Source organism: Heliangelus exortis, chromosome 3, assembly GCF_036169615.1.
Source record: "Heliangelus exortis chromosome 3, bHelExo1.hap1, whole genome shotgun sequence".
Classification (NCBI taxonomy): Eukaryota; Metazoa; Chordata; class Aves; order Apodiformes; family Trochilidae; genus Heliangelus; species Heliangelus exortis.
Window position 1 is genome coordinate 26,824,379 of NC_092424.1, and position 22,202 is coordinate 26,846,580.

At 38.8% G+C, this 22,202-nt stretch overlaps 1 protein-coding gene across 1 annotated transcript in view; it reads right to left on the minus strand.

Annotated features, from left to right (window-relative positions):
- The window catches only part of SUSD4 (sushi domain containing 4), an 80,908-nt gene that overhangs the window by 23,854 nt on the left and 34,852 nt on the right, over nt 1-22,202 (minus strand). The window contains exon 2 of the mRNA XM_071739739.1: nt 5,279-5,491. Within this exon, the coding sequence (XP_071595840.1) occupies nt 5,279-5,491 (213 nt within the window). The remainder of the gene's footprint in view (nt 1-5,278; nt 5,492-22,202) is intronic.

The window sequence follows — 22,202 nt, forward strand, 5'->3', positions numbered from 1 at the left end:
GAAAATGTGAGGCAGGGTAAAAAACCCTCTGTTAGCACTGAATAATTATGAAACAAGTCATGAGGATATGAAGGAATAGTCCAGCTGATTCAAGGTCATCCTCTTCATAAATGCAAAGTGAGATTAACAGAGGAAATTAAAATACTAAATATTGGGAGAATATAAACAAAATTATATGTTTATCTGTCTGCAGACAATTCATGACAGAGATGGTAATAAAATGGTGTAGGCATCAAATCCCACAAATTTATTTTTTTAAAAAGCAAGACAGTAAAAACAGAAGCCTGTTTTATGCTGTTTTTTTTCTAACACTTCTGTCACAAGAGAGAATTATCTTCATTTAGGAATGCAATGTTTTTAAATAAAAATATATTTCAAAAGTCCCTTGAGACTTGCATAGAAGAGAAAGTTTCTGCCAGTTTCAAGGGTGATTTTCACTAAAGAGGAAGAGGAAAATCTAAATTTATGTTCATCAATTAATTGTGAGCATGCACAAAGTAAAGCAACAGCAAGAACTTGCTTGTTCACTTAAAAGCACAACTAGAAGCAAGATAAAATGTCATTGAGCATAGCACATGCAAACTACTAGGAGCTAATGTATTTCATAATGTATTTATTTAGGCAAGCAGGGGATCTATTATTCTGAGAGTCCATCAATAAATTTTAGTAATATGAAGTTGAAGAGTGTTGCTTCCTCAGTTAAAACATACTTTCCTTTGTACTTTCCCCTTGCAGGGATGCTATCTAAAATACATTGTACTTAGATAAATTTTAGCACAGAGCCTGAACGCATTCGTAGTAAAAAGTTCTCCCATTTCTCTTGTTATATTTAGTTCTTCGACTGCTGCCACAAGTACCCCCTGATGCCTGGCACAGAAAGGGCTGGTAGTCTGAAAACTTGCAGCAGGACCTTTTATTACAATTTATTAATTTATAAATGCCCAAGCCTGGTAGCACCTGTACTCCAGCAAAATGCATTTGCCTGAAAATTTATACATCACCTTGAAAGTGTAGACAATTTTGTCTCTTTCTCTCCCTCTGACAAGTTCATCAGCAGGGGAGACAGCCAAGGATACCCTGTGAGATATGTCTGACACTAAGTGTTGAAAGCTGTCATGAAGAGGCAGCCCCGAGCAACCCCAAGGACGGGATGAAATAGATAAGGATCATGCTTCATGAAGATGGATGCCAGATGTTAATGTCAATGAACAGCTCAATCTCTTTGCGTAACAGCTTTCTGTTGCCATACAAATGAAAGAGGTGTGTATACATACACTGCAGTAAAATACGAGTTTTCACTTCAAATGCATAGGAAATTGATTCTGTAACAATTACAGCAACTTCATCCCCACTATTCCAAGTAATTGCTACAGACTGAATAATTTTAATCAGCTAGATGTTGGCAAAGAACATGATAAGTTGCTCACTGTACCATCTTTCGCCTGCAACATCCTACAGTCAGGCCTGTTACAGGCTGGCTAAACACAAGATGAATGGATCACAGTGTTACAGCCCTTTTTCCTGATGCCTCACAAACAAATGCTTTCCCACTGGCTAAATCTGTATTGTTTAGCACTTGGTCAGGCATGAATTGCAGTAGCAGCCTCTCCACAAACAAATGGACTAGCTGGCACAAATTCTGCTTGGAAGAGCTGAGAACAAAAGACTGGATTTTAAAATGCCCTGTCCTAGAATAAAGCAGTTAATTTTTAAAGTATTTTTCAGCAAATCAGTGGAAGTTGCTAAACCATTTAGCTACTATGTGGTCTTAGACCAGCATCAGAAAGCGATGGTTATGACTTTCTGGCAATTTTACATGATCTGCATATACTCACCCTGTGAATATTAAAACCAGTCAGCCAAAAATAATGCCCTATTTAGGAACACATGTCTTGCAGAGGCACAAAGAGGTGTGGAGACAGCTTCTTGGCTTTAGCAAATGAAGTGTGTCTTCCTCACAGGAAGATTGGTCTGAAGAGCAAAATTTGTTCAACACTACAGTTAGTGCTTTAGTTCATGTGTAAACCATGCATCACCTTTCAGGACTGTTTTGTCCAGTTCATGGGTAATGAGGATCACCCTCTCTTCTCCCAAGAGCACCTGGACCATAGAGACAACTCGGAAGGAAGGCATGACCTGGACATTTTTGAGATAGCTACACCATTCATGGATATGGCATGAATACTGGAGGTGAACTCTTACCTTCCAAAAGTAGTCCCTGATCCATGCTAATGCAGAAGATGCTAGTAGGAATTTACATGCATAACTGCATTAGAATTGATGGAAGTTACAGACACAACATGCTAGAGATCAGCACGAGAATATAACTCTATACACCCAGATTTTTGACAGGACATTTACTAACCACCAAGCCATGCAACTTTATTCTCACGCTGACCCTTGACATCTCCTGCCTCTTAAGAAGAACTGACAGACCTATAAAAGCAAACTGACTGAATGAAGGGCTCTGTGTATTAGTTTTAAACAAATTACATTCTGAAAAAGTTTGCTTCTTTTTGGTAAATAGCTTTTGTTTATGATTAGAGATTGTTCTAGTAAACACATAATGACAATTACATGTACATAACATATAGACACAAAATTATATGTAACCATGCTTAGTTGAATCCAGACTTATGAGATTAATTAAAAATGAACTGCAGTTTTACTGTTCAAACTCAACTGGCAGTATCTGACATTTACATACACTGGGATGAGGGACACATATAGCATATAACAGCAAACATGGCAGTCAGCCCCTGCCTGAAATGGGTAAACGCAATATGAAGTTCATTTTGCCTTATGAATGGTAAAACATTAACTTCTTACTTCTACAGTAATTGCTACAAATTTAAATATTTCTTTTTATCATTACAGAATTTCTGCAATGAGGGCTTTTATCTATGTCATTAAACAGCTGAGAATTACAAATCCTGTTATAATTTCTCCTTAACTGGTCTCTGGATGTGCTGCATTCCTACACTGCCCACCTCCCTGTCATGCTCCTCTCTCATGATTCTGTTCCCAGTACAAAAAAGGACCACTCTAAAAAGTGCTTAAAAGCAAATGCTTAGGCCTCATGAAATACTACTGAATCTTCGCTTAGTATTCTGAATAAGGGGTTGCATTGTGCATTGGAAAGAAGAATTAATTCTGTAATCATATTTTTTTTCCTGTTGCTAAATCCTAAGAGTGTTTTAGTAATACCTGAGTTATAATACCATTAATCAGGAAAATACTTGAGCACTTGCTTCACTAAATCCTAAATCAGGGTCCTACTCTTCAGTCCAAATAATGAAAAGCATTTTTTTGTGTATGCCTCATTTTGGGCACAGAACTTTAACAAGACTAATCACATAATTACAATTATGCTCAAGCTTAAGTGCTTTACTCAATCAGAGCATTAGCTTGCAATCCTTTTTCAGTGTTCTGTGCTATAAAGTAATGATTATCTCCTAAGCAACTGCTGCCACACCATCCATCACATTCTCATCTTCCAGTTTCTTTCTCTTTTAAAAACACCCAGCTCAAATTTTCATCACACTGACAACAGTGGCAGCTAAGCTGTTGATAGAATTGTGATCAGTAACTTTCTCCACAAGTTTCAACTGGACTGGGAGGGCCTGGGAAGAGGTTCAAATATTCAGGAAACCATGTTAAAGCTTATGTTAACAACCACAGTGCATGACACAGGTGCTACTTCAAAATTCCTAGAAGCTACATGCAGTGATTAAGAAAGAGAAATCACAGAAATCACAGGAAGTTAGGGGTTGGAAGGTACCTTGAAATCCAGTCCAACCCCCCTGATAGAGAAGTGTCACATAGGGATGCATCCAGGTGGGCTTTGAATGTCTCCAGAGGAGACTCCAAAACCTCCCTGGGCAGCCTCTTCCAGTGCCCTGTCACCCTCACAGTGAAAAAAATACTTCCTAATATTTATACAGAACTGCCTATGCTCAAGCTTATATCTCTTACCCCTTATCCTGTCATTGGACATAACTGAAAAGAGCCTGGATCCATCCTCCTGGCACTCAGCCTTTACATACTTACATACACCCTTTACACCCTTTACATACTTACATACATATCATTCACCACTTTCATGAGAACACTTGTTTAGAGTTGTTGCCTTCATGTGTATCTTCTGAGCATGGTTCTCCCAGGCCTGGCTTGCTCCTGCATCCCTTCTCCACCCTGGTAGGGGCACAGAATTCTCGTACCCACCCATCAGCACAAACAAATACTTGCATTTTTTATATATTCTGTGTGATCACCTCCTATTTGATGTGTTTATGACCCACTTAAGTCTCCAATACTTTTGAATGAGGTCCATATATTTATCTGATTTTAAATGACGGAAGGCATCCTGATATAGAACGTATCTTGCTCCACCTTTAAGACAATGAGGCCATGGCTTATGACTTCAGTGGAGAGATCACAACACTAAAACACATACACTTGATTTAACTTACACTTTTCATGTCTGTTGATTTTACTAGCCCTGTTGACCAAAAATAAATATTAAAAAAGAACAAATTATAGTTTTAGTATACTTGTTGAAATGAATAGTTTCTGCTGCTTGGATGTATTTTTTGCTAAAATCTACATTTATGATATCAAATTAATCCTGCCTCTATCTAACTCCTAGAAGAAAGTAATTTAATGTCCTAATTATTTAAAACCAAATACAATTTCAAAATTGCAATATGAAAAAATAAAGTGGTTTATGCCATAATAGTCTGAATTATCTTGAAGTAAACTTCTGCTGTGACTTTAAACACCTGCAGCCCAAGTGTATTGATTTTCCTGTTTGAATAATGTGCATGTCATAAAACATACTTGTTTAAAACTCCTGATGAGTAGCAGCAGAAGCACTGGAAATTGGTTAATTTTCTTAGTAAGGTATTACAGAAAGGAGAATTAAGTGGACAACTTTAATAGTTACAGACAATTTACTGATACCAGAGCTTGCTTTTTCTATCTGCATCAATTTGTAACTATGTAAAATGAGAAATATATTATCTTTCTTCCTTCAGATTTCTTTATCTCCCTTTCAACACATGTGCATGTGCACCCACACAGCCTGTCACAGTAGAAATCTGGTAGCCAAACAGGGATTATGTATGGATGGGAGGGATGGGAAACTAAAGTATGCATCAAATAAGGTGCAGCAAAACGATGCCAGTCTTCTGTGTTTTCTGCTGAGACACATGGACCTGGTACATGGACAAGTGAGAAAAATTGACATTGGTGAAGTGCTTTAAGAAAAATTACTTACCTTCTTGTAGGCACTCAGGTTTATCACTTGGTTTCCAGTTCAGGGAGCCATTAAAGTGTCTCACACACAGTTTTTTTGAAGTGCCATTAAGCCTGTATCCTTCTTGACAATGAAACCGGACTACGACACTTTCGAAGAAAACACCTGCACTGGGTGTTTTGTATCCATGTTCAGGAGCTCCAGGATCAGCACAAGCATGTAGATCATCAAACCCTGTGTCAGACAAAGATACAATAAAGGTCTGTTCATTTACTCCTCCTGCAACTGTAGTAATGCTTTTTCTACGTTTTCCACTTGACATTTAATTTTAATGGGGGCCTTGCATCATCCATTAATGACCAGTAGCAACCCTACTTGGGTAATAGGTACTCCAGAGTTGGGAGGGGACCAATCTCCAGCTACCACAGAAATACTCAGGTGACAGAAACACTCCCATCTTGCAGTGCAGCTGCTGAGGAAGCAAAGTCAACCACACTCCGAAGTGGCTGACCTGGGAAAATAAAGCATTTGCCCCAACACACCTGTGGGGATTGCACAATAATCTACGTTTAACTACTCTCAGGGACTATGAGATTTTGTAGGTCTGGTACAGTCACTGGAAAGAATAATAATGTTTCAGAAGCTGAGAGGAAGTAAAAATAAAGAAAAGGGCATGAAGGCTAACTGCCATGCAAAGACACAGTAACTAAAAGAGAAGATGAGCTGCTGAGTGCAATTATGAGCTGGGAGGGAGTTCTACCATAGGGATGTATGTGCTACCCTTATCACGTTGGCCTGATGGTGCTGCCGAATTCTTAAAATACAGGACCACTGTATCGCTGCATTGATGCCAGAGGGGAGTTTGTAAAGCCTTTTACTTACACAAAATTAACTGTAAAATAACAAAGAAAAGCACAACAATTTTAATCATAAAATGTGACTGTTTATCACTTTATCAAACTCATTTCAATGCCCTTTCCATAAACTGAAGATTTTTTTTTACTGCAAAGCAGCAAAGGTTTAGTGCAGCGTATTGAAGGAGCAAATAACTTTGCAACAGGAACAGCAAGGGGGCAACTAATGCCTGTGGGAGGGATGCCTGAAAAATTTGAAAATAATCTCATTGTTCCTTTAATGTTTTGAGTTTAAAAGAAGAGTATCAGAGAGCATCAGATACTTCCTGTACAATAAGCATGAAGTGCGTCCATGTCAGGAAGAAGGATGATATTACAGTAGCAGACTTCTCAAAATAAATCACCATTTCCAGATGCCAAACCATTCCCTCCACTGAAGGGCTTGGTGTGATGTTGTGGCAGCCAAATAGAGAGCACTGAAGGTGGTAAAGGGCTTTTGTATCTGAAGACTGAATTTCTCTCCCATCAGTCCCCTCGCTGAAGGCTGCCAGAGGAGAACAGAGGCAGCGCCCACAGAGCCACTGTGCTGCATCCCAAATTTTCTGCCCCTGCTAGCCAAGGCAGGGTACACACTGCAGGGTCACTGGAGAGGACTGCATTCTCCTGCCTCTGTACACTGCTGGTTTTCTGTGAGTCCAGGTCAGCACACTGAGCTTCTGCACAAAGCTACAATTTCCAGGAGGAGACCTGGTGGGCAGAACCTGGGAAGAATAACTTCATGCCAAAGACAGCCACCACCTACACCCAAGCCTCTGCAGGGCCTATGGCACTTCACTTAAAGAGATTTCACTGGTGTGCCCTTCTTGGCAATGCTGAAGCAGCACAAGAGCAGCAAAGCATCTGCTCCATGCAGTTTTACTCCTCCACCCAGTGAATTTCATTGTGAGAAATGAAGGGTCAGTGCAGTAACCAAGGCAAACAAATCTCTGAACTTCACATCTGCCCATCTGCCACACAGCTCAAGACCTCCAGTTCAAATTGCCCAAGACTTTCTATCATTTGCTAACATAGAGAACAAGGAGAGATACAGTCAGTATGCCCATGGAATTACACACTGTAGGCAATAATTGGTAATGGAGAAGTTCAAACTCACTTGAGATTAAAAAGAAGCTTCTAATGCTTCAGGCAGCAAACATCCATCCTTCAATAAAGTCAATTATAATTATTTTCCTTTAAACCAAGGAATGACATTTAGTATAATTTTGCTATTTTGGTAATCTCAGAATTTGCAGTCAAGCAAGGAATATTATAACCCACCTTGACATACGTCTTTTCTTACCAGCTGTATCAGGGAAAAGTACAAAACTGCCTACTACTGTGCTTCTGCAACAGAAAAAAAAAAAAAAAAAGGAAGGGTGCTGAGGTCACATATAGTTTCCCTAGTAACAAAATGAGCCAAGCTCATTTCTCAGTTTTCATTAAGTCAGATATGCAGACTTAGAGATTTTGGGACTGTAAGCACAAAACCCAAACCAGAAAGGGAGAATGTGTTTTTTCCCTGGTGCAGCCCAATGCTGTGACCCTACTGCCACTTTTCTGGTGACCTTTTCTGTGACTGCTGTGCAGTTAAGTTGGTTTCCTTGGTTCTTTCTTTCAAGTACAGCTTGTGAGCCAATAAATCTATCCCCAGGGAGAATTCTCAAGAATGAGCTGAAACACAAATGGAAAAACTGAATTATATAACTTCTAGTTTCTACAAAGGCAGTAGCCAGCTGTTACTCAGCAACTGAATAAGAGATGACACATGGGATCAGCACAGGATCCCTGCTTCCATGCAGCATTTCCATTGCTTGTTCTTCCTTCAAGGAAGAAGGAAAGAACCTCGGGAAATAGCCAGTTAGGTAGATTACAGATGCAATAGGATGACTTCTCATGGTATGGTCATAAAGGTACAGCAAATAAAACCCCATTCCCATCTTTTCTCCACAGATATCAACAGCAGACTTGGCCCAAAACTTAGTCCTCCTAAAATCAGTGGAAGCAACTTGTATGGTAAGCTTCTTTTTGAAGATATATGAGACCCAGGTAGAAAGTAATAAATCCAGTGCTGTGCCACCTGTTCCCATGCTTTGTCTGAGCAAGAGTCAAGTATGTGTGTGAGGGAGGTGCAGCAAGGCTGGATGCTGTGCTGGGTATGTCCCAGTGCACAGAGGACACAGCAGGTCTTTTTGAAGAAGCCATGACAATCTCAAGAAACCAGGAGCTGTTCTGATTTTCACCAGGATTGCTCCTCTCTTGCACAAGAGGTATTTCAACAACTTATTTAGCTGAGAGCTAAGATCATCACTCTTTTCCAATTTAAGTATGAAACTTCTCATACAATATTCAAGAACAGCAATGCTGCAACATCCCAAAGAATTGCCATCTTCCAATCACCCTTAATGATACCTGACTTGGAGCCTTTACATAATAACCTTTTTCTTATAATCTCATCTAGTTAAGCTCCACCTTATAAAAAATTAGTAAATGCATGCTTCAATCAATAGAGATTGCTAAATTAGTCTTTTTTTCACGTGGTCTTTAGTTTCTTTCCTTTCACAAAACAATGCATTTAAGATATAGCCATCAAAGTTGTGATATAGCCATTTTTTAGTGGCAGGAATGATATCACTTTACAGATGGTGATTTTTTGTTTTGGTCCCTCTAAAACTTGATGAAACCAGCTAACGGTTTTCAGATGAAATAGTTTTCAGCCAGAGCCATAAGTTACACCTTTGAAAAGAACCATAAAAAATGGGAAAGACAGTCTTTTGGTTGTAATAGAAAGGCATTTTTCCACAGGAAAGTGTGTATCAAATAAGATACAAAATAACTCCAAACTAGAATGTATTCTGTTTCTTTATAAACCCTTCCATGAGTGTTTGAGGAAAAGAAATTAAATTTTACTTTGTTTGCTGGACTTCTTGTCATGCTTACAAAGAGGGAAGGGGGAACCATCAGCACCTACTAGCAAAAAATTCACAACACATTTGCCAAATAAAGCAGATAAATTTCATGTTACCTATATAATAAACATTTAGTAAGTTCAGCAGCCATCATCATAACTGATATGACATTACTAGCAAAAACTTTATGGGATGTTATTCTATGGCTTTAAACCCCTAAAGTAAAGATTCCCAATTACTGCCAGACCTGACTACTTCAGTAATCAAAGCAGCTTAACACTTAGTTCTAAGTTGCAGACTTTTTTAGTCATGACACCTTTAAAGGATGTTGTGTAAAATATAATGAACAATAATACCTTCTGATAAGATTAAGAAATACTATGTATTAACCTGTGATAAGGTTAATTAGTACTATGGTCATCACCACCAGTAAAACATGCAGTTAATACAGAATATATTTGGTTGTGGTATTTATCATATTTCTACTATTAGAAGAGCAGGAGGTCATCAAAAAATAGCAATTTTTAAAATCTGGATAAAACACAAGCATTTATATGAATTCCTATTTCACCAAAATTACTCAGTCTTGACAGTCAGACAAAAATTATGAAAATTAATCAGAAGACTGAAAAATAAGCAACTCATACTCTTTAGGGTGTAAAATGAACCACTATAATTTATTTGAATGGACCGTACTTCTAGAATTCTGCATTATGTATTCTCAAACATATAATGTTTCATCTCCTCCCAAATGACAAACTTGAAATATCAGGAGTCAGAAGAAAATCACATTATCTGTGATGACAAGAAGCCATGATAGCCCAAACTAAACTTCAGACATACATGAGAAAAGGCAGGAGGAGGAACACCCTTACGTCTTCCTGTTATTCTCACTTTCTCTGCACCTTTTTCTCAGTTTTGTTTTCCTTTTTTGCCTGTTCTCTTGCATTCATATCTTACAGCTTCTTGTAAATTCTTGGCAAGGTAATTTCTAATCTGGATTCGATGGACTTCTGTGCCTCTAAAACTGCTATATAGCATTTCACTGACATGGTGCTGATGCATGGTAGCTCTGAAGTGGCTGCTCTCATTCTTGAAGAGAAACATCACTGTCATTCCAGCTTGTTACACACAGTGAAGGAAATGTGACGTACAATGTGTAATAACATTAAATATATCAAGTATTTATTAACAGGAAATATATCAAGTCTCCAGCAGGATGGAGAATGGGCTTCTTGTACAGCAACACCTGCATTTGGGTTCACTAAATCAGCAAGTCCTTTCTGCCTCAGCTGGTTCTGGAGGGAGGCAGAGGCTTTGCAGCCCCTGGCAGAACCACACTGCCTGCATGCACATTTTATAAGGAGTCTGTATCACTGCAGGAGCAGGTTATCTTAGGCCAGCTATCATAAAAAAATCATATTAGGACTAAAGCAGACAGGCCACAAATGTAAACACACTGAAGGCTTGCTTGTCTTGTACAAAGGAAAAGTAATTTTCATCCCTTTGGGAATTTCTGCCCTGTTCCTGCAAAAGCCACACAGACACAGCATCTGGTGCCTTCCTCACTGTTGATGATGCGAATGGAACTATTACCCCATACCCCTGTAATAAGAAAAGGAAGTATGGGCTTCAATTATCAGCTGGCCTTGGAAGTGAAATGAAATTATAAACCCAGGATGCCTGCTAAAACCAAAATTCTCTTTAATCCCTTAAGGGCGACTAATGCTTGAACTTCCCTGAGACTTCAGCAGCTTTGTAAAACCTTGCCCTGTTTAAGATGTGAATCACAACCTCCCTTGCTATCCTTGCGGAACGCACTTTCAGCACTGCAGGATATCCCTTCTCACTTGGCTGACCCTTACCCAGGGCAGCAGAACAAGCCACTCAAAGAAGGGGAGAAGACCAAATTACTTTGTAGGGGAAAGAAAACAGCAAATAAGACCTCCAGGAGGTCAGTACTTTGCTTAAGCTACAAACTGACCTATAAAATCAAGAACACCATTGAGCTTCATTCTTCTTCATATAATCTGAGAGTGTCATAGCAGAAAAATAAGTGTGTAGCACAACTTATGAGTATCAAAACCACCATTCTGCAATAAAAAATGAACATGCAAACCCTGCACAAGGGTGGAGGGTCCAAAGGGCAACAGGGTCCAGGAGAGGCAACAGATCATTCAAAACACTGAAAGGTTACTACATTTGCAAATTCCAGGGTTTTTTCTCTTTTCATTTCATTTCATGTCCTCCCCCAGTCCTGAACTCCCAACTGTGTTTTCCATCCTTCTTCACCATAACACACTCCAAAACAACTTACCACCTGCCCTTATGCCCTCCTACCAAGACCTGCATGCTCCCAAATCTTGCCTAACACCATGCTCACCACATCTCTTTCTCCTCTTCTCAGTGTGCCCTTGGGAAGAAGTAGTTACTCAGAGATGTTCCTGAGAGCAATGGTCAGCTCAACATGAAAAGCTCTACTCAGGAATGACAAGTCCCTGGGTATTTCTGTGATAAATCAAACTGACATTTCCCTGGAAAGCCTGAGTATTTCTTCTCCCTCCAGAGCAGGCACAGGGAAGGCAACCTGAGGAGCCAAAAGAAGGAAAAAGTGCCCATGGAGGACAAAAGAGGTCTTCCAGGAGTCACACTGGAGCTGCCAGGGAGAACAGGGCAAAAGCCACAGAGCAGGTTCAAGGGCCCTGCATAGATGATAGCAGATGTAATAATAGCATCTTTATTTCAGGGGTCATGACTTCAAACAGTTACTCCAATGACTGTTCAACACTCAGGGATGACACAGCACCCCAGCTGCTGCTTGACCAGCACCATACAGCAGGGAACAAGCTGTGTTTTCTATGCAAGGAGATGATCACTTAATTTTGAATGTAAGCCTTCAGAGGGGATGGTTTTATTGTTTTGACATTAGGCTAATGCATGAGATTTTAAAAAAAAAGCCACTTAAAATTTCTGGCAAAAGAAGGCAGTTTAGAATATAATCAGCGGAGCACTTGAGTAAACCCACAGCAAACTAAAAAGATGGATTTGTTTCGTCTTGAAAATGATTTTCTTCTAATTAACATCTTAAACAGCACAGGCCTGTCCCTTTAATCATAACTTCTCACCATTAATATAGCTATGTCGTCTTTGTAAATAAGCTATTTCATTTATAATGCAAGAAGCACTTGTTGCTTCCAGTCTTCTGTACTCCAGCAAGTCTGACTGCATAGTTTATGAAGCTTTATGAAATGTCATACACTACTAGGTAATCTTCTGAATCTTCTATCACTTAATTGAAAGACAAAAGGCAGAAAATAAACTTGTGTGGTTCTGTTGGCAGAGCTCTGTTCTTCAACATTTTTATCACCGAAAGTTACTATGGCTGTCCTGGAGTGGGATTCTGGGTGAATAACAGCCAGTTTATCACACAAGAAGTCAAAAAAACCTCTCCCAGTTTCTACATGTTTAAACTTGATATTTAGATTTTGGACAAAGCCACTGAAAATTAGAATACTTGCACTCTGTGGACTAAACTGAGGCCAGTTAAAATCAAGCATTAGGCAGAAATAACTAAAAACCTGAACCAGAACCTGTTCATCTTTCTGCACAGAGCTGAATATTTTCTTCACGTCCATTTACACAGCTAGTTCATTTTAATGACTTCTTCTGCTCCAGCTTCAAACTCTACAAGGAATTTTGGAAGTATAAAACCAGGTTATTCTTTTCTGTTCTGTAAAAAAGAATCAAGTGAAAATGAATGACTTTTTCAATTTCCTTGTTACAGATAATACTTCACCCTCCTAACATAAATTTAAATATAAAAGTAAGCTTATTTTTATGTACATGTATTATACTTTAAGTAATGTTAACTACTGTAAAATATTCTTCAAAATCTTAGTTTGAAGCTTCTTATGTGCACCCTGAGTGTCTATGAATTGTAACTGTATAAAAACATGCTTTGACATAAATGATGAGGTTTAGAAACAATATGTTAAAAATAATCAAATTACATCTTTTACCATAATAAAATCAAGGATGCAGTAAATGCACATTGAGCTCTATATATATTTCAATTAACAGGCACATACCTAACACACCCTTTTATTTCTTATGCTGATAAGTCACTGTAATAAATATATTTTGCCAACATGTAATTGTTGACTGGTGACCCAGAAGAATCATCATAAGCAGTTGAATATGTACAGATTCAAAATATAAAATATTAATATAACACACATGCCGAGATTTGCTTTGTACTGATTTAAATGAGTAAGTGAGCTCATTACTTTTATTTAAATCAACAAACCCCACTTGTATTTTCATCCACATATATAACATATATTTTATATGTCTAATGATTTCATTAAAGCTGCAATATTGTTGATGTGGTAATCCAGCTTTAGGTCACTAAACAGGATTAATAACAACACAGAAAATTACTAACAAAAAGTGCTAAATAAAATAAACTGTAGTCCTGTAATTTCAAAAATATTATGGGCCTGCTTGTGTTTTAAATGCACAATCTAAGTATTGTTGCTTGTCTGTCTCATGGTTTAACACTCTGAAAAAAATTAATTACCATTACCAAAAGTTAGTGTAAAGAAAAATTAATTTTATACTTTCTCAGGAGCAGGCAGAATTTTATATAGGAAAAATCAGGATTAATGTATGAATAGTATATTACACTTTGAATAAAGTGCACACTAGAAAAGACAGAAAGACAAGGGATTAAAAAAGATGGTCCATACTTAAAGCAGGAAAGCAGACAGGCACTGTTTCCATCTTTTGCACTTGATGCATTCTCAAAACTCCTTTGATGCTTCTGGATATCCTGAAACTCTTACACCCTACAGGTGTTTTGCTCTATATGCACCTACCCTTGAAACTGTGATCTTTTTTCTTAGATGGGGAACTAATCTCTGCCATCCATTTTTTATTTGCCTTTTCCTCTGTAGATGTTTAGCTTGGTGACAGTTAGCCTTGCAAAGTGGGGGCAGTATTTATCTATAGATCTAGAATGTGTAAAGGAAAATAAGGTGATTTTGCTGGTTTACATGAAATGTAGAAATTTCTGTATTTGGAAGAATTGTAGAATTTCTGTATTTAGTACTTTCACATTTGCTTCAAATCACACTGCAAAGCACTTCTAAACCAAGTAAAGCTTTTTGAAAGAAAATACCCTGATTGATTATGGTCCTCATCTGGGCCCAAGGAAAACTTCTGACTTCCTCCTATATTGAAAAGTGACTTTATATTCCCTAGCCTTGCTAGTACTGTTAGCACTAAGCACAGGTCTAAGTTTGTTGTTTCCCTTTCTGAGAATGCATTCACCAATGAAAAATTAATCAAAGTTGGTTTGTTACTTTCCAAGAATTAGACAAACCCACAAAATTCTCTAAAAAGGAAGCAGGACTCCAGTTGGGCACAGTTGAAGCATTGCCATCATACTGATACACTTGTTCCTCATCTTTTTAATTAAAAACGCTCTGTCTCACACTAGATAAATTAGCAGTAGGTTAAAATTATGCCAAAGCATTTTTTTTTCCTTTCTGTTTGACTCTTAGTCGTGTTCAGTGTAATTCCTTCATGCAATGTAAAAACTGCCCTAAAATTTGTTCTGGACATAGTTTCAACAGCTGGTTAGGAGCAGTAGGTAAAATACAACAGCAGATTTCCCTCTGTACCCAGCACTGGTGAGGCCTCACCTGGAGTTCTGTGTGCGGCTCTGGGCCCCTCACTTCAAGAAGGAGATTGAGGTGCTGGGGTGGGTCCAGAGGAGAGCAAGGAGGTTGTGAAGGGACTAGGGGGAAAGTCTGATAAGGAGAGGCTGAGGGAGCTGGGGGTGTTTAGCCTGGAGGAGACTCAGGGGGAACCTCATCACTCTCTACAACTCCCTGAAGGAAAGCTGTAGTCAGGTGGGGGTCGGGCTCTTCTTGTTAACAAGTGACAGGACAAGAGGGCATGGCCTGAAGCTGCACGAAGGGGAGGTTTGGGTTGGATATCAGAAAGCACTTCCTCATGGAGAGGGACATCAGGCATTGGAATGGACTGCCCAGGGAAGTGTGGAGTCACCATCCCTGGAGGAGTTTAAGGAAAGGCTGGATGTGGCACTTAGTGCCATGGCCTATCCTGTGAGGTCATAGGCTGGACTTGATGATCTCAGAGGTCTTTTCCAGCCTCAATAATTCTGTGATTCTGTGATAATCCTGTGACACTGTAAGTTGATTAGCTGAGAGCTAGGAAAAGTCTAGAACTAGCAAAGAGATGTTTTATTTTGTTAAAGGGACAAGAGTTTTAGCCACACAACCGATTTATTTAAAACTTACTCTGGTAATATATATTAATTTGAGGATTTCTGCACCTTTATTTTCCCCAGAGTGCTAAATGGTTCTTTTCAGAGCAACACTGCAGCAAACCTAATTAAAATGAAAAGCAGGTGCTACTCATATTCATACATACACTTACTGAGAAACAGCCAGCATACCCAGATTTATATTTTATACCCAGTCTCCTAGGATGTCATAATTATGTTTGTGCTTTAAATAAGCTTAAGATCCAGTGATCAGAATTAAATTCTGTTGAAGCTAATAATTCATCCTTAGTTCACCTCACTACCCTGAATTACACAGTAAGTAGACTTAAATAAATGCAGGAGACTGGCTCTGTCCTTACATCATAGGCTCCAGCCACACATAATATGTTGCCTGATGTAATTTAGAGTCTCTCTTTTCAAATCTTACTTTGTTTTTACAGAATATTTGGCTCAGCCACTTCTTTTTATAACCGCACAGATTTTCAAGCCTGACTTCCAGAATTCAGCAAATTGTGCTCTCCACTGATACAAGCAACACATCAAGCTTCCTGACTTGTAAGAACAGTTAGATTATTTAGACAGTTGTGTTTTTCATAATTATTATATGTACATTTCATATCTACAGCCTCTTTCAATAAATGTAACCCAAAATACTGATTTAGTTAAGCAGCTGATTAAGCAGGCATAGCCTTTGAGCAGCTATTGTGACTACAGCATGCCAGTATTAATCTTCTGATAATAAATTATTTTTTACTCCTATAACTGGACTCCAGATCCCCTATAATGAAGACAGGGAGATATATACTATCAGTTCACATGAGGGGCACTGAGATAAACAGAAGTAGGTTAGACACAGTATGGGCTTGTGGCACAGTGCTGAGCAGTCAGCAAACTTCAGTCAGTCAGTATCTTGTCTGAGCACTGCTCTCACACATAGTCTTGTGCCCTATCAGCATTATATTGAAATTAGGCACAGTTCTAGGAACTACTACCTTACATTTTTTTGGTTAAAGTTAAGATTAAATGAAAGGCTAAAGGACAGTATTATAAAGAGGTAAACACCATCCTCATGCTTACTAGCTCTCATAACATGGGACAGCAACTTCCCCCTTAGCCTCTTTAATGAGATTTTGCTGCAAATTATGACTGCTGCATTTGTGGGCAGCTTTCAGAACCAGAGAGAGGAAGGGGAGAGGCAGAACATAAAGACCAGAGAACACAGCTTTCAACCAGAAGCCTTCTCAGCATATGCTCATGACCTACAGAAACTGATGAATTGGACAGCATAAGCTGTGTACAAATGGGAAGGGCACCACTTAAAACCAGTCCTTGCTTTGGCAACTGGAGAGATGTCAGTCTGCCTTGGTCAGTCACCTGCCTCAGTGACAAACAGTGCACACTCCTCACCGATGAGATGAAACGCACAAGTTTTAACTTCTTGCATCCAGATTGTTTGCCAGATGGATTCCAAGAAACAACGGAACCTAACTGCTGAATTATTTCACAGATGCTTGGAAAGATTGGGAAAAAATAAACACAGGCGAAGTAACTAATCAGAACTAAGTAATGCATTTTTTAACATAATAAACTCCACCATTAATTCAAAAAAACTCTGTACATTAGACCTATATTTAAAAAGAAAAGAATCAAAAGTCAAAGTAGTTTCCCATGCTAAGTGAGATAACAGGCCCAAGTTTATAAACCTCTCATCAAAGAGAGGTTTTTCTTTCATTCAGTAGATCTCATCCTGATCCTACCTGAGCATATTGCTGGACAGCAATGCCATATGAATATGTTAAATTAAAGTTCATATTTTGCTGCAAATCCTTCAGCTATCTCTGCAAGAAAATATCTTTTCCCTCTTCAGTATGAATCTACATTGCTGCTCCCATACAACAAATCTGTTGTTACTAGTATTACTGTTCCTTTTGGGGTTGGGCTTCCAGTCTTACAGTCTGCTTTTTTCATCTTTCTTTAAAAAACAAAAACAAATGTCAGGTTAAGTTAATGTAGCCACCAGAGGGAGCCTCTGATATCTTTCTAGAGAAAAAAAATGATTGAAAGTGACAGAAAAACTAATTAAAATAAGTATGGCTGAGAAATTGAGTTTCAACAAGCAGCAGCTTTGCCTTAAGATCAAATTCCATTTCAGTGTAAGGTTTTTTTAAAAGATGCGATTTATGGCATCACTGCCTCTTTCAGTATGGAAAGCATGTAGAGGAAGGACAAGAATCAGACTGGGATGAGAACGACTTTGATTAACTGTTGCCTCATCTGAAAATGCAGCAACTCTTCAGCCTAGACAAGTATAACTAGAAGCCACTAAAATTACTCGAGAGCTAGCCCTTCACAACCAGCTAATATATAATTAAACAAAGGTAGTAGAAGAATATCAATTTTTTGCTATCTAGACATAAACTTTTTAAAGGAATTAGCAAAAGAAAACATGCAGCTTGTTTTCTGTGTATGAAGCCTATGTGTACACAGGTTTTATATGCATCACAGCTGCCTTCCTGAGCAGATGGATGGAAGCAGAGCCATTCAGAAAATACAGCAGAGCTTTCTCAGACCTCTCAACATTTTGCACAATCCCCCTCATGTACTTTAGACAGCTGAACTTCAGAACATCATTAAAAATATGAAATATTAAAAATATGCTACTACAGAGTAGCATCTATGTTTTATATCCTTTTCCTTATCCGTGTCTCTTCAGAAGAAAGCTGCCTCAAAACATATACTGCTCAGAGGATGAAAAAAGATATAATATGTTTGTCTCTGATATCTTCAACTGTACATTTACTGAAATATTCATCACTTGTTCTAGTCTCTGAACTACTTTTGAATTGCTTATGCTGTTTCTGAAATGCTCACCGTATAAAGACTTCACATGTTGTTATCCTTAACTCTCATCCTTCTAGCCAAGATATTTCACCGGTGGGGCTTTACTTCATAATGACACAAACTTACATTTTAGTTTACTTAGGCTGGAACTGGAAGGTTTCCCTTTCTTCTTCCTGCTAATGGAGGACAATGTTGCCAAGTAAACACCAGAGCAAGTGCTAGGTGATCTATGGTACTTACACTTTCAGAAATCTAAGGGTCTTCAATTCTGGATTTTTCTTTTCCATAATGAAGTAAATATCCTACTAGAGCCCATACTGGCAACACTGATAATTTGATGCTTTGTTTCACATGTCTGAAATAGCTATACAAGAAACCTGGTACAGTGTAAGTGATAGTCTTGAGAAAAATCACTAGTGTGTATAATGGGCTCAGCCATAAGTGGACTGGAAGAATCACCATATGAACAAACCTAACTTCAGCATTTTATAACCAAAGTGTTTTTGCAGTTCAGTGTCCTTTCAATCTCTTCTAGCACATTATTAACTCAGTATTACTCTAAGAAGGTGTCTTGGGTTACTGTGGCAAGGTTTTGGTAGTGAGGGAGCCACAGGGCTGGCTCCCGTGAGAAGCTGCTTGAACTCTCCGGGCTCCAATTTTGGCCCCAGCTCTGGCCAAGGGTAAGTAGATATGGGAACCTGGATGCAACTCTACATATTCAAGAAATGGAAAATGAAACTGCAAAAAAACCCACCCCTGTAGAGCAGAAGGGAGAGTAATGCCAAACCAAAGTTACCAAGGTTGGTGAGGAATGAGGGGGTAGAGGTTCTTGAGCAGAGATTTCCCCTTTCTCATACAGTCATAGCTATGCGATCAGCCCCACCACAAGACACTTGATATAAATGTGCATGTCATGGTGATTATCAAAAATATTTCTATTAACATTCTTTCTCCAGCTTTCCTAGCTGTCTGACTGCAGACCTTCTCCCAAGATGTTCCAGTTCCTCCCTTGCAGAGTTCTCTTGTGTATCCTGATAATAATTCATAACATTTCAATTGCATCTTTTACTTTGACTCCCACTGATATATTCAGCTGTGAATATCAGAGCAGCAATAACGCTGTTGTATCTGTTATTACCTTCACAATACACCAAGGCAATATTTGTAGGGAATAGAAATATATTTTGCTAGACTAACTAAATTAATTATAAAAAATGGACCATCTCAGAGTCAGACAAGGCCCTCCTCACAAAGTGTCCCCTATTTTTTCTGTCACAACCAGGAACTCAAAAATACCCAATTAATGGCATGCTGACCAAAAGATTCAATTGATTGGACATATAATCTAACAAGGTTGCAAGAGTTTAAAATTTGTCAATATTTTATATTTAGAACCAGGACCAAAATCTAAACAAACTACAAACCTATTTCACAAAGTATCTTTCCTCTCCTTCTCATCATTAGTTTCTTCACTGATCTCTTTCCCCTTTTGAGATATATATATATATATGGATCGGTGAGTAAGTTTTAAGCAGAAAATTAAGAGACCAAGAAATACATGTCAAAACAAAGAAAAAAATGTAAATCAATCTCATGCAAAAGAAATAAAGGAGAAATTTATATAAATTCATTTTGCAGATCTGTTCCTAACATTGCCCAGGGAAGTTATAGATGCCCCCTCCCTGGAAATGTTCAAGCCCTGGCTGGATGGGTCCTTGAGCAACCGGATCTAGTACAAGGTGTCCCTGCCCATGGCAGAGGGTTTGGAACTTTAAGGTCCCTTCCAAGCCCAGCCATTCTATGATTTTTTTCTCCCAGTTTTAGGAACAAGGCCAGCAAGAAATCACATGCCTACATGTGATTACATGTCACCATTGAACTAAGGTCACTGATTCAGGAGCTTAATATATGTGTTTCTTTATCCCTCTGTTTGGATTCAAGGCATCAAGGCCATAGAGGCTTTTATGTAAGTAACTACAAAATGCTGCCAACAGAGTAGTCATTTTATAGCTATACAACAAAAATGTTGTCTCTGCACATTCAGAATCAGATATAGGAAGAAATGTCCCAGAATGAATATTTTTCTTAAAAATAAGCTATTTTGCATCTTATATCTTAAAACCACTCAAATTATTCCTGTGCCGTACATGCTTTCCACTCTTGAGAGACCCTTTTTCTTACCTGAGCAATGCAGAAGTACATCTAGGATTGATTCCTAAACAAAATACTAACTGCAACAGCAAGCATATTCCAATAAAAGCCAGTTCATATGGCTTCTGAATCTTTGTTTTATCTGAGTCAGGAACACTCCTGCTAAGCCCTCTGTTCCTGTATGAAAGCAGCAACACAGGGATATTGAAGCACGCGAGCTGTGCCTTAGCAGTTTGGTCCTGCTTGCACCAAGATAGCATATGGTCATGCTGTGTGTTCATAAAGAATCCAACACAGCAAAATGTTCTGATTTCAGCTGAGTAAAGTATTCAGGCTGTGTTAAAAACAACTATGTCAGATGTAACAGCAATAATGATAAAAGTTGTAACAGACCACAATAACACTGCCATACATAATGTCTCTATATTCTTATTAATTTTCTAATGGTCATTCCCTTCACTTACATTGCGCTATAGAACTGTAGCTCCATATTGAAAGGGCTGCTAAATTGTTTCACCTTGACAAAGTACTATGTTCTCTCTGGACTGCAATCAGAAGAAATATGGAAGAATGACAAGGAAAGGTAGACTACATTCTATGAGAATTAAATCTTTCTTAGACCATACTTTCAGGCTGGAATAATTCAGGCTCTTGAACATGAACAAAAATGTCCACATATGTGTATTACATACACAAATCTTCTTGGATACATATAAAAAAAATTAAATAGTAGGTCTCAAATCTTCAGTTGCTTCTTTATGTTAGGAATACAGCCCAGCCTTGCACCCAGCTTGCTCCAAGTCCATGAGCTTTGGACATGAGCTTTGGACACATCATATTGATTCATTTGATAACTCTATAATGACGGTATAACAAAGTGTCTCTCACACTTCCCATGTCCCTGGCAGGACTGATAGACAAGTTTGACAGGGAGGCTTCCTCTGATGTCTGCTGATATGTGCAGTATCACAGAAAAACAGAACTGTTCAGGTGGAAAAGGACCTTCTGTTCATCTAGTTGAATGCCCCAGCTCAAGCCAACTAGAGCAGGCTTCCCAACACTGAATGTACCCAGTCTGGTTTTGAATATGGGAAGCTCTACAGATGAAGATTCTGCCACCTCTGTGGGCAGCCAGTGCTTGGGAACCCTCCCATGAAAAAGCATTTTCTGATGTTCAGAAGGAATCTCTTGTGTTTCATTTTGTGCCCATTGCCTCTTGTGCTGCCACTGGGCAACCACTGAAAAGAGCCGGACTCTGTCTTCTTTGCCCTCTCCCTTCAGGTTATTTTTATACTTCAGTAAGACCTTCCCTGAACCTTCTTTTCTCCAGGCTCTCAGCTCAGCTTCTCCTCACATGTAACACTACCCAGTCTCCTTCTCTTCCTAATGCAGGATGCTGCTGGTTTCTTTGCTGCAAGGGCACGCTGCTGACTCATGGTCAGCTTGCTGTCCACCAGGACTCCAAGCTCCTTTTCTGCACTGAACAGCTGCTTCCCATCCTGCCAGCCCCCAAGATGACTAATAGGATTTGAAAGCATCTGAAAATGAAGTTCCCGTTAAAATCTGTGCCTGTATAACACCAGACTTGGATGTAGATGCACAAATAGCTAAAAAAGGTGATATAGACTAGACCAAGTGGTGGAATTTGTCACTGTTGACTACAAAGTGTTGATGAGTCAAACACCAGACTTAAAGTGGAAATCTCATCTGGTGCTACCCTGATTTAAAACATTCTTCCCATACAGTCATATAGGATCAGAACAGACAGCTAGTCTTCTGCTTTGAAAACCTCTTCCTGATGCAGTTTGATAAGATTCGATTATTTCCTATACAAAAAGTGA